The 14,399-nt window shown below is 35.4% G+C and overlaps 1 protein-coding gene across 1 annotated transcript in view; it reads right to left on the bottom strand.

Annotated features, from left to right (window-relative positions):
- The window catches only part of LOC126954345 (bifunctional heparan sulfate N-deacetylase/N-sulfotransferase 4), a 290,679-nt gene that overhangs the window by 147,081 nt on the left and 129,199 nt on the right, over window positions 1-14,399 (bottom strand). The window contains exon 3 of the mRNA XM_050789919.1: window positions 3,593-3,680. Within this exon, the coding sequence (XP_050645876.1) occupies window positions 3,593-3,680 (88 nt within the window). The remainder of the gene's footprint in view (window positions 1-3,592; window positions 3,681-14,399) is intronic.

Raw genomic sequence — 14,399 nt, 5'->3', positions numbered from 1 at the left:
TTTCTTTACTATCACTTTTGGAGAATCTGTGTTGTGAGATAAAAGTATGCTTCTAAAATTTCTTTAAGTCTGCCAAAATAAGAATAATTTAGCAAGATCTATAGGTTAATTTCCTTAAAAGTACAGTTATTACATTAAAATAAGATATATATAATTTTAGTGTATGTATTTTCTCTTTTGTAAAATTTCTACCTTATATTTGTGTAATTTGTATAAAATATTATAATTTCTAAATGGTGAGATATTTTCTAATTTTCCTTGTACATTGAACCTGGTATGGTTCCATATATGTGGACATAGAATAAAGCACTTTTAAATATTACATTAAATATAAAGAACTGTGGGATGATAAACATTGATTAAAAGCTACCTATAGTTCCAAAATTAGAAAATAGTGCCATATGAATTGTCTACTATTTACTTTTTGATAATATTTGAATGTTATATGAAAATAATTTTAAAATTAATAATAAAAACATTTACATAGCACTTGTAACATGCTAGGCATTCCCCCTAATAAAAGAGATATTATTATCCCCATTGGGTAGATATATAAACTGAGGCACAGAAAATTTAAGTAAACCGTATTCAAATAGCTGGCAAAATGTCAGAATCTGGATTTGAACATAAAGTTTATTACCAGTATCTGGTCTTTCAACTAATGCTCTATACAGAAAAGCAAAACAAACAAACAAACAAACAAAATCACAAAAGGGGAAAGAATCTAACACTTTACTTACTGTCATACTTGAAAGTTAATGATTTTATAGAAAATGCTATTTTTTCATAAAATAATATCTCATGGAAAAGACCAATGTTAATTCAGTTTGCAAACATTATTCATGAATTAATTATTGATAAGGTCATATTTAATTCCAAAGAACAGCAATGATTGTCACCAAAAATCGTGTCCTTCGCAAAGTACAGTGGGTAACTCCTTTTTCAAAGAAGCCACCTGAATACTATAATGTCTCCATTTCTCAATTAAGCTTTTGTTATGCAATTGTATTCAAGCTCTAAATATTTCCAGACTAAGATATTTCATTCTCAACTCCATGCTTTTATTTATTTTTTTCCATTTAATCCGCACTATGTCCTTCCTCTTTCAATTTGGCACCTGTGGGTGAATGACTTTAGGAAAAGCTTAGTGGTACGCCCTTTGGGGTGAGATTGTTTTTAGCATGTGAAGGACAGAGAAACTGAACAGGAAAGAATACATGAGAAATACAAATAAGTGAAGCAGTCTAAGAAATGCAGAATCAATCATTATTACACTGGGCATATGTGATTAAATGTCTTCAAAACAATGAGGCTCATCCATCAGCATCCTCACGCATTGGGAAATCAGATCATTAGAGAACAGAGACAATCAATCCGACAAGGCCATCTCCTCACGGTTACACATCACAGCCAAGTGCACAGATAAGAAATGCACCTCCTTGATTTGCAATTGTTTTTTCTATAATGTGAAATTTCCATATAGAAATGTGACAAGATAGGAATGAGACACGTCTTCCTGATATCTGAAAGGGTATCACTGTTTTGTAACTCAGCTCTAGAAGAAACTTTGATATCCCTAAGTGCATTAATAAGTATTCAATATAATTATGATGGTGCTTGAAATACATTATAGGGGCATTTCAATGATCCTACAAATGAAGTAAATATGTCAATTAAATAAAAATGACATATTTATGTGAAATAAATTAAACTTCTAAAATTTATAAATTTATAAATATTGCTTATTATCTAAAGTGTACTATCACCACAGTATTACAGCACAAACTATTCTATTATTTTTGTTATACTGGTTCCAACACAAAGAGTCAATAATGTCTGCTTAAACAGTATAATTAAAATACATCTTTCTTTTTTTGCTGTTTTTCTTCAATAACTACGCCTGTGATACTGACTAGTGTGCTGCTCATTTCCCAGTGGTTGTGTACTCTGTGCATGTTCAGTGTTTTAAAGAAGAAATGGGAAGTGGTATAACCTCTGTCAACATTAACTTTGCAAATGTCTGGCACATTTAATAGGTCTGAGTATGAAAAGTAAATAAAAACTGAGGCAGTTATCCAGGTACATTTCAGCCAAAAGAATGACTTTACTTAACAATCTACAGCTATTTAAGACAAAATAGTATTGCGTGTGAACTCCAAATAATCCCATAATTTTTCCTCTTGCATGAGTAGACATAGCCTTTAAAGCTATCTGCTTTATAACTTGATAGTCAGAGCTTCTTCGGTCTCAAATCATTTCTTGAGGGAGCTTTTGAAAAAGATTTACAAAACCATGTCTATTTTCAAAATTGTAAGCTGAAATTGCTTTGCCTGTGCAGATATGATGACCCAAATCTCTTTCTGTAAAATATCCTTTTAAGATATGCAATCATTTGATTTATCAACTGGCATACATACTAATTTTCCTTCTATTACTTTAAGCAGATTTACATGTTTCAAAGCAGGAAAAAAAAAGCATCACGGAAAAGCCAATAAGACATTGTTATTTCAATATTCTAACAAACCATATTGAGCTTTTACATTAAAAAGCCTCATTTAGTAAACAAGATGTTTATGAAAACTAAAGACTACCTTTGAATAGAATATTTTAATGAGTCAATAATTTGCATACATGCATACAGAATAAATACTGTGAAATGTTTTCTCAAAGACGCTGTGAAACAACAGTGCAAAGTTCTAAACAAAGCATTTAGTTCACAGCATGGATGCACAAATAGAAGCAGATTACAGGTATTCCCCTAATACAGGCCCCAACACATAGTTTAGTACTCTTTTTGTCAAAGACAAACGATTTTATTAACATAGTTTTCTCTAAAATGGTACCAGTTATTTCAATGCTACTATTCAGAAAATAAAAGTCAGCATTTTGGAGGTGAGGGTAGGTAAATAAGTAAGGAATATCAGAACACAGTAGCACATGAATAACAATCACATTTTGAGAATTTATTGAGAGGGTGAGACTGCACAGAAGTACAGTTGTGGCTGGATAGAGATGGAAAGAAATACAAGTCTAATTGTGATGGTTTTAGTCTATGTTAGGCCAAATTAGTGGTAATATTGTTTTAGGGAAAAAATCCTGCAAGGGAAGGTAAACTAACAAGATGACCCTTAGAGTCTATTACGTTTCATTGAGACCATAAAGTTTCTCTCTATCATCAGATGTTTTCCAAAGGAAAATAATATGTACAAAAGTATCTATCACATCAACTATTTGATGATTTAAAAATTCTGTCGATTATTATTATTAGTATTTTAATTATCATTATTACTATGCCTTCTACCCATACTGTGCTGAGAAACAAGATGCACAGTCATACTCAGTACAGTGCTTATGCTTTCTATTTTAAAAAAAATGAGTTGAAAACATCAATTCTCTTTCTCTTTTGCCCTTGATTTTAACAGTATTTGCCAAAGTAAATATGCTCATTGATTTTGGATTTGGCTACTCAAATAATGTGCCCAAGTTTTTCCCATAATCAATCTGGCGAATCTATTTCTACCACTTATGGATCATTCAAAATTTTATTTCCTATTTATATGTAGCTGCCTGAGAACACAAAGCTCCTTCTTACCTGTGTGGTAAAACTTCCCTGAAAATCCAAGGTTGAAGGTAAAATTTGCAACCTGAGTGCGCAGTAAATTTTGAGTCTCTAGTAATGCCTGAAATAAATAAGAAATTAACATGATTTTAGAAAAATGAATATGAAGTTTTGGGATGCCTCTTTTGCAAATGTGTATGCATGAGTAAAACAAAATGATATGAGCTTTCTTGTTTTTGATGGGTACTGTTATGCAGTATTCATATTTCAGGTATTGTAATGATTATTGTCATTACTTTTATTGAAGGTCACCATATTATGAACCAGCTAAGTCCTAAGCACATTGTGCATTGCTGAGAGGCAATTGTCCAACTCCACAGCACTGAAATCATTTTTCGTTTCTGTGTGAGATACTTCTTGAACTTTGGATTATTGTATTTCCTTTATGTGATGAAAATGTTTCAGAATTGTTGAATGCAGACAAGTCCTGTTTTCTTGGGAAGCAATAGGAGGAGAACTTTTGTTTGAACTGCAATTTAGTATTGTTTTAATTTAACTGGGCTACCATTCTCATCATGTTTAAAGGCATAATTATTAAATTGAAAGTTTGGGTTTTACCTTACAAACTAAAGAGCAATGTATATTTTATAGGACATTGCTTGCAAATCTAATTATGAAAAAGGGAAGAACACGTAAAAATAGATACCCTTTTTTGTTACTAATTCCATAACAGAAATTCTCTAAATGTGACAAACATTTCCCTAGGTTCTAGATTTGGAATTATACTATATTAAAGTCTGGTTTGTGGACAGGAGAATAACACATTGCTAATAACGACACATCATTAGTTACGTAAATTTGTTGCCAATCCTTTCACCGCCATTACTCCTGTGTCAAAATATGTAGCATAATTCAGAACTCTTATATCCTTGGGCTTTTTAGTTTGCTTACTGGTCTGCATATTGATTCAGAATGCTTTTTCTATTTTTAATGAATTTTTAAATAGGACATACTTTGTTCTGATTAAAATGAGAAGCTAATTTCAAAAGAGAGATATTAATAAGACTGATTTTTGATTACTCCTATCCATCTGTTAAGGAGACTAAGGAGTCAGAGGTTTAAACAATTTTTTTTTCCACTAGTCGTGGTGGCTAAGCATTTGCTTCAAAGACTTGTGAACCTAACTGTTTATTCCTTTACAGTGAAAGGAGTCTCCTGCACATTAGTTTGATTTTTAAAAATGACTAAGTAACTAAAATGTTGATAAAATATATAGTCAATGGTTATCCAAGACCACAATTAGACTGGGTGTTATCATGTTCAACCTTATTAAATATTATTAACTAAGTAGATGAAGGCAAAAATAGAACCACTAGCTTAACTCAGTTCTACAAAATATTAAAATATATTTCTCAGAGAGATTAAACTAAATATTAAAAACAGTTGAGATAAAAAGTGTATTGAACTAGTTGAACATATTGGTGAAACCTTTGGAATACAGCCATAAAATAAGAACATTATGCATTATTTCCCTTAGTGAGTTCCCTTTTCTGACTTTTTTTGGCTGTATTCCATGCATAATTTCTGAGTCTCCTTATCTTGATTTGTAAAAAAATTTCTCCCATTTGCTATTCCCCTCACAACTCCAATTTCATCCACTTAGCTTTCTTCCTCTAAGTTCTTGAAGTCATTCATTTTTCCGCATTTATGTATCTGTGAAATGGGGTACTTTTGAATACTTATTTTATACTATTATTATGAGAATTACATTGGATAAGGGATGCAAATTGTTTAGCTAAGTGTCTGGCAAGTAGCATGAGCCTAATAAATACTATTGCTGACAACTGAGTCTATCATTCTCACTCCATCAGTTAGGTACCCTTGGTGCCTTCAACACACATTGCTATTTCCTTCAATCACCATGTACTCTGGTTAAACTTAACTATCTCCCACCTCCTACATTTCCCCACGCCATTTCTCTCTGTATTCTCTTTACCTAGAAAGCCTCCCCAGCTCCCAATCCCATTTCCCAAATCCCACCCACTCTTTATATCTCCACCCAAATGCCAACTTTTTGTATAAAGCCTCCTCTAGTACATCAAAGTAGATTTCTAAATTATTTTCTTAAGACTTGCATCATTTCTGACTTTATTGCATCCATGCTGTATCTTATGATTTCCTCTAGTCTATGCACCTGAAGTTCCACCAAACCTTACTCATTTTCATGTATCTCGTTACTGGTTTTTTTTTTTTTTTTTTTTTTTTTTTTTTGCATTTAATAACATGAGATACATGAAAATGAGTAAGGTTTGATGTATTCAAAGTATAATAAACGTACATACTAATACATAGCAATAATTGGATTAGTTTCATTTATTTTTAGTTTTAAATTTTTATCAGTAACATTTTTCCAATGGTAATATGATAAACATAGTTCATGGGCCATACCACAAGATGATATCAGAACAATATAGATAGAATCTAGCATTTCACCAGGATGTTTTATAACACAGATGTTTTATAGCCTTGTGTCATAGATCTCCAAAGCAAGTTCAGAGAGGCAAAGGCAGACGGGAGGCTAGTTAGCTATATGAAGAACTTAACCAACCTTTTCACTGTTGAAAAAAAAATAGAGTTGTCTAGTCATGGCCTCCTAACACGTAGTCTGGATTAATGAGGTAGTAAAAATGACAAATACTATTAAAAAAAAAAAAAAAAAAGCAAATCTGAAGAAGTTTTCAAGCCTTCCTTGTTTAGTACAAGCAAATGTTCTTTAGTTTTCAAACTTCAGAGAAGTTTTCATGCTTTTCAATGACAAAGGAAGAGAGAAAAAAATAACAATAAATAGTGATTCAAACTAAAAAAAATCAGAAATAAATTTAAAAGAGAAAAGTGCTAAACCGTACAAATTAAGAAGAAAAGTAGAAAGAAGAAAGAATTCAAATATAGGAAAAATGTAAAATGTCAGAAGAAATATTAGGGTAATAATAATATAGATATAAATTTAAGAATACATTAAGTATAAATTTAACTTATTCTTTTAAAACCCCTTAATTTTTAAAACCCCTTATTTTGGAAAAACTTGTTAATGAGCTAGAAATAGAGTGTCTCAATTTAGAATACATATAAAATAGTAAAGCTCAGGAAATACACTTTTTTCTACCTGAATATTTTGTGTGGGAACTTTGGCTTTTGAAAATATATAATAAAATATGGCTGGGCGCGACAGCTCATGACTGTAATCAATCTCAGCACTTTGGGAGGCCGAGGCAGGTGGATCACTTGAGGTCAGAAGTTCAGGATCAGCCTGGCCAACATGGTGAAACCCCTTCTCTACTAATAATACAAAAATTAGATGGACATGGTGGTGCATGCCTGTAATCCCAGCCACTCGGGAGGCTGAGGCAGGAGAATCACTTAAACCTGGGAGGTGGAGGTTGCAGTTAGCCGACGTTGCCCCATAGCACTCCAGCCTGGGAGACAAGAGCAAAACTCCATCTCAAAAAATAAATAAATAAAATAAAATAAAATAAAATAAAAATAATAAAATGTGTATATAGTTTTGACAATATACATTATTTATTTAATAGTTTGCATGACATAACAAGCAAGATAAATGACTGAAATTTTTTCTTTTACTGTTTATGAAGAACTCACTATGTAAGTTGATTGTATATTAAAGAGAATAAATATGTAACTTACTTATAAAAATGAATAGTTTATTACTTTAATAAACATTACTTCCATTAATTCAATATCCTCCTAATAAATTTCTCAGTATTGAAGAAAGCAAGTCTAGGCTGATTGTGGTGGCTCATGCCTATATTACTAGCACTTTGGGGAGGCTGAACTGAGAGGATTGCTTGAGCTCAGGAGTCAAAGCCAGCCTGGGCAACATGATGCAACTCCTTCTCTACAAAAAATATAAAAATTAGCCTGGCATGGTGGGGTGTGCAACGTGCCTGTAGTCTCAACTACTTCCAGGGTGAGAGGATCACTTTAGCCCCAGAGGTTGAGACTGCAGTGAGCCATGTTCATGCCACTCCACTTTGACTGACAAAGTGAGAGAAAGAGAGGAAGGAAGGAAGGAAGGAAGGAAGGAAGGAAGGAAGGAAGGAAGGAAGGAAGGAAGGAAGGAAGGAAGGAAGGAAGGAAGGAAAAAGAAAGAGAGTCCAACTTTGCCCCTATATAGCTACATACTGTTTGATAAAGCAGCAATGGTATTCAAACTTTATCGTGTGTACAATTTTCTAGAGAAAATTGATAAAATTGTCAATTCTGGGGCCCACTTTAGGAAATGTGCTTTTGTCTGTCATAGTGCCTAGAAATGTGCACTTCATCATATACTCCAGCTGGTTCTAATAAATGTCAAGCAATTACTTTTAAGTTGCCCACATGAAATGAATCACCAGCATGCTTGTAAAGTATCTACTCCCAGGCTTATCCTCTGGGGATTCTGAATTGGAAACTATAAAATGAAAACTAAAAATCTGTTTTTAACAGTGATTTTTACAGTTTTAATCTGGAGATTATCACCATTAGGATACTAGTGTCCTAATAATATTGTTAGTATATTATTTATATTAATTTCAAGGTGTTATGCATATTTCTTAAACCATTCTGATACTAGGTTGTTACTCTCAGGCTAACTCTTTCTCTAAGTGTACCTAATAAGTCATGTGCATATTCACATTCTGATATAGTATTTGATATGGTTTGGCTCTGGGTCCCAACCCAAATCTCATGTCAAATTGTAATTCCCACATGTTGAAAGTGGGGCTTGGTGGGAGGTGATTGGATCCTGAGGGTGGTTTCTAATGGTTTAGCACCATCTCCCTAGTGCTGTCTCATGACAGAGTTCTCATGGGATCTATTTGTTTCAAAGTGTGGGGCACTTCCCCCCAACACACTCGCTCTCTTCCTGTGAGTCAATTAAACTTCTTTTCTTTATAAATGATTCAGTCTCAGGTATGTCTTTATAGCAGTGTGAGAATGGACTAATACAGAAAATTGGTATTGGGAGTGGGGCACTGCCATAATGACACCTGAAAATGTGGAAGCAACTTTGGAACTGGGTAATGGGCAGAGGATGGAACAGTTTGAAGGGTTCAGAAGAAGACAGGAAGATGTGGGAATGGTTGGAACTTCCTAGAGACTTGTTGAATTGTTGTGACCAAAATGCTGATAGCGATATGGACAATGAAGTCCAGGCTGAGGTGGTCTCAGATGGACATGGGGAACTTATTGGGAACTAGAGCAAAGGTCACTCTTGCTATGCTTTAGCAAAGAGACTGGAGGTATTTTGCCCCTGCTCTAAAAATCTGTGAAACTTTGAACTTGGGAGAGATGATTAAGGAGATCTGGCAGAGGAAATTTCTAAGTAGCAAAGTGTTGAAGATACGACCTGGCCCTTCCTAAAAGCCTAATTCATTTGCATAAAGAAAGAGATTGTCTGAAATGGGAACTTATATTTAAAAAGGAAGCAGAGCATAAAAGTTTGAAAAAATTGCAGCCTGACCATATGGTAGAAAAGAAAAATCCATTTTCTGGGGAGGAATTCAAGCCCCAGCCAGCTGCAAATACTTGCGTAAGTCAAGAGGAGCCAAATGTTAATCGCCAAGACAATGGAGAAAGTGTCTCTAGGGCATTTCAGAGACCTTCACAGCAGCCCCTCCCATCACAGACCCAGAGGCCTCAGAGAGAAAAAATGGTTTCTTGGGCCAAGTTCATGGCCCAGCTTCTCTGTGCAGCCTGGGGATACGGTGCCCTGCATCCCAGTCACTCAAGTTCTGGGCATGGCTAAAAGGGGCCAAGGTACAGCTCACGTTGTGACTTCAGAGGGTGCAAGCTCCAAGCCTTGGTGGCTTCCACGTGGTGTTGGGCCTGCAGGTGGGAAGGAGGTAAGAGTTGAGATTTGGGAACCTTCACCTAGATTTCAGAGGATGTACTGAAATGCCTGGATATTCAGGCAAAATATGCTGCAGGGGCAGAGCCCTCATGGAGAATTTCTACCAGGGCAGTGCAGAGGGGAAATGTGGGGTTGAAATACCCACACCGAATCCCCACTGGGTCACTGCCTAGTGGAGCTGTGAGAAGAGGGAGACCATCCACCAGACCACAGAATGGCAAATCCACTGACCAGCTTGCACTGTGTGCCTGGAACGTGCAAACTGTCAATGCCAACCTGTGAAAGCAGCCATGGGGGCTGTACCCTGCAAAGCCACAGGGCAGAGTTGCCCAAGGCCTTGGGAGTCCACCCCTTGCATCAGCGTGTCCTGGATGTGAGACCTGAAGTCAAAGAAGATTATTTTGTAGTTTTAGGATTTAATGACTGCCCTGCTGTGTTTCAGACTTGCATAGGGCCTGTAGCCCCTTTGTTTTGGTCAATTTCTCCTATTTGGAATGGGAGCATTTACCAAATGCCTTTACCTGCATTGTATCTTGGAAGTAACTCACTTGTTTTTGATTTTACAGGCTCATAGGCAGAAGGAACTTAATTTGTCTCAGATGATAATTTGGACTTGGACTTTTGGGTTAATGCTGGAATGAGTTAAGACTTAGGGGAACTGTTGGGAAGGCATGACTGTATTTTGAAATGTGAGAAGGACATGAGATTTGGGAGGGGCCAGGGGCAGAATGGTATGGTTGGGCTCTGTGTCCCCACCCAAATCTCATGTCAAATTATAATCCCCACATGTGGTATGTGGGGCCTGGTTGGAGGGGATTGGATCATGAGGGTGGTCTCTAATGGTATAGCACTATCCCCCGAGTGCTGTCTTATGAAAGAGTTCTCACAAGTCTAGTTGTTTAAAAGTGTGTGGCACTTTCCCTTGCACTCTTTCTTTCTTCCTCCTCTCACCAAGTAAGATATGCCTTGCTTTCCCTTTGCCTTCCACCATGATTTTAAGTTTCCTGAGGTCTTCCCAGCCATGTAGAACTGTGAGTGAATTAAACTTCTCTCTTCTAAATTATTCAGTCTTGGATATGTCTTTATAGCCGTGTGAGAACAAACTAATGCAATCTTTTTAAAATTAATTAGTTAATTAATTTATTTATTGAGACAGAGTCTCACTCTGGTTGATGGAGTTGCCCAAGCTGGAGTACAGTGGCATGACTTTGGCTCACTGCAACTTCCGCCTCCCAGGTCCAACTGATTTTTCTGCCTCAGCCTGAGTAGCTGGGACTACAGGCACCCACCACCAGGCCAGGCTAGTTTTTGTATTTTTAGTAGAGATGGGCTTTCACCATATTGGCCAGGCTGGTCTCGAACTCCTGACCTTGTGATCCACCTGCATCAGCATCCCAAAGTGCTGGGATTACAGGCATGACCAATGGCACCAGACCTAATACAGTCTTATATTTTCAAAATTTCAAAACAGCTACCTCAGAGTGATAGTGTTTGTTTCATACGGTCTTTTATTGTACTTAATAGTTCAATTAAAAAGATATCTTATTTATCTTAACTAGATTCTGATATGGGAATCAGAAGAGATAACTTATATTTATAATTTCCAGGTAAAAAATATTGCTTTATGGAAAGATTAAATAGTCCACCCAGATATCACAAGAAGAAGGCCAAAATTGACCGTGCCTGCCTTAAAACTCAGTCTAACCTTAGTAACCTCATGTTCCAATATAGCAAGTTTGTGTGTATCTACCTCGATAAAATGGAGTTGGGATTCCATAAACTTTTGCACACTCTTTGTCAATGTACAAATGAAGATGAATAGAGCTGACCCAGGATGAAAATATGAAGTGTTGGAAATTTGCGTTTTATAGCTCTACCTTTCTTCTTACTCATCTCAATCTCATTTCTTTCTTTCTTTCTTTTTTTTTTTTTTGATAAACTGTTACTGCCACTCAAGGAGGAATGTGCTATAATGTATACACTAACAAAATACTTATACCAACAAACAAATTTTCTACGTAATTTCATGTTAAACGGTTTAGCTCAGATTGTGAAATGGATAAGTTAATTAATTAAAAATGAGTGAATGCCTCTGATAACAATATTGAACAAGTGTAAGGATATTTATGGGGAGAAAGGTTGAACCGTAGGGATCCTACTTCTGAAATCACACTCAATCTGAAAAAAACCTAGTGAGCCAAAGAACAGCTTGACGTTTCAGAGCAATTTTTTCTTTCCTCTTTCAACCCATCCATCACTTGAGTATTTCATTGCCATTTTTCTTTTTTGGTCTGTCTCCAGGAAGACAGGAATCTAAAAGCTCACTCTCTTTGGGCACTCTTCCCTCCTTTTGCCATCATTCATTCATTCAAACAATATTAATTGGACTGCTATGTTTTAGGTACTCTTCTAGGTACTCAGGATAGAGTGGAGAATGGCAAAAATAATATCTAATATTATCAAGCTTTCGCTATGTGTTAGGTGATGAGAAACATTCTATTTATTTAAATCTTCCAATGATCTTTTTATTAATCCTATCTTACAACTGGAAAAAATAATGCACAGAAAGGCTACATAATTTAAGCTAGGTATGGAGTTAGAAAGTACCTGATAAACAAAACTGGTAAGTTTTCTGTCTTTTGATGGAACCTACATTCTTTTTAGGCACACGGGGGATACACATAACAAATCAATCAAATAATTGTTTAATTACAAATTGTTACTAGTGTTGCAAAATTAATTTTAGTACCTTGCTATTATTGAAAGAAACACAGAGTATCTATGTTTCAACAGGGTAGACAATGAGATCAGTAAAGTCCACCCTGGAAAAGTGGCAGGCCATTTTGTTGGTGCATGGAAAATAACAGACCAGTTATGCCTAAAATGGGACCTGGGGAGTCTGCTCCAAACAAAGAGACCAATGAGAACAGATCTTAGGGTCAGAAAAGAACTTAGTGTCGTTACTTTCAAAACTTTGTTACACAGGATTGGAGGGTAAGTTTCAGGAACTAACTGCACACAAAATGTATATATATGGGTAAGGGTACTGATCTCATTGCATAAGGAGTATTTTTTGAATACTGGAAGTTTAAACATTGATACTGATTAAACATAATAGCAAAGAAAATTAAAAAATTAAAAATTGACTTGACCTTATAAAATAATATTAAATCAAGTCACGTATGTGAAGAGTTTGCATTTTCTGCCTGATTATCAAAGAACACAATGAAGGTTATATAAATCATTAAATTGAAGTGTGTTCATAGTGTTGTAAATTATATCTTATTGCATCAGCAAAACACTCCATGTGTCTTTGACCCCCTTCCTAGTAGATGTGAGTGGATGTGTCTTGTCCCCTAAACGTTGTTACTGGAGAGTGTCCTGGGCATCTCCTTTCCACAGAATTATAAGCCACTGATTTTAGTCCATTCTGAAAGTGTGTGAGACGAGCTTCTGCTTCTGTATTCTGATTGGCACTCTGGCTCTCTTCCTGAGATCAGAACATTTCCTTAAGAATGGTGAAATACTGTTCAGTTCTTATGAGTTCTAATCTCTCTTTCAATTGCATCTTATTTCAGTTCATGAAGATCATCTCAAACTATGACTGTGTCCTGCACTCTTTTCTTCTGGTTTCTATGTTTCCCATCCTCTACTGAATTGATTGGAATTTTGAATCAAGTAAGTATGTTTGAATCAAATGTTATCTCATTATGACCCTTCAAATGGTATCATTTAGGGCATTGGCATTTTTGTTTATAATTTAGTTCCTCTAAGCCTGGCATCCAATTATATATATTTTTAATATACTATTCCTATAAGCTCTTGCTCTCAAGTCTCCATTACAACTTACAAATTTTTTTTTGTCTTATAAAAAGATAAATATATATTTTAACTTCAGAGGTCATTGTTTGTGTGGCATAATTATTTCCTTAAAAGTTTCTTATAAGATAATAACAAAAATGATTTGTATTTCCTAAAGCCAAAGTATTTAAATATGTCATAGAACCAGTTAGAATGGCGATCATTAAAAAGTCAGGAAACAACAGGTGCTGGAGAGGATGTGGAGAAATAGGAACACTTTTACACTGTTGGTGGGATTGTAAACTAGTTCAACCATTATGGAAAACAGTATGGCGATTCCTCAAGGATCTAGAACTAGATGTACCATATGACCCAGCCATCCCATTACTGGGTATATACCCAAAGGATTATAAATTATGCTGCTATAAAGACACATGCACACGTATGTTTATTGCAGCACTATTCACAATAGCAAAGACTTGGAATCAACCCAAATGTCCATCAGTGACAGATTGGATTAAGAAAATGTGGCACATATACACCATGGAATACTATGCAGCCATCAAAAAGGATGAGTTTGCGTCCTTTGTAGGGACATGGATGCAGCTGGAAACCATCATTCTTAGCAAACTATCACAAGAACAGAAAACCAAACACCGCATGTTCTCACTCATAGGTGGGAACTGAACAATAAGATCACTTGGACTCAGGAAGGGGAATATCACACACAGGGGCCTATCATGGGGAGGGGGGAGGGGGGAGGGATTGCATTGGGAGTTATACCTGATGTAAATGATGAGTTGATGGGTGCAGCACACCAACATGGCACAAGTATACATATGTAACAAACCTGCATGTTATGCACATGTACCCTACAACTTAAAGTATAATAATAATAAATAAATAAATAATAAATAAAAAATATGTCATAGAGTAATAGTAGGGTAGAACTCAAACTAGTTAGGATTTCTTTGAAAATAGCGGAATGAATCCATTAGTCAGTCATTTTAACCTCACTGACTTAGAAATGGCTTTAGGAATAGTATGAAATAAAATAGCCGAAACTAACATACATACATATGTACGATAAAAACAAAATAATAAAGTCAAAATCTTTTTTGGGTCAGAGTG

Source organism: Macaca thibetana, chromosome 5 (assembly GCF_024542745.1).
Source record: "Macaca thibetana thibetana isolate TM-01 chromosome 5, ASM2454274v1, whole genome shotgun sequence".
Lineage (NCBI taxonomy): Eukaryota > Metazoa > Chordata > Mammalia > Primates > Cercopithecidae > Macaca > Macaca thibetana.
Note: the sequence above shows the minus strand (reverse complement) of the source record. Positions and strands in the feature narration are given on the sequence as shown.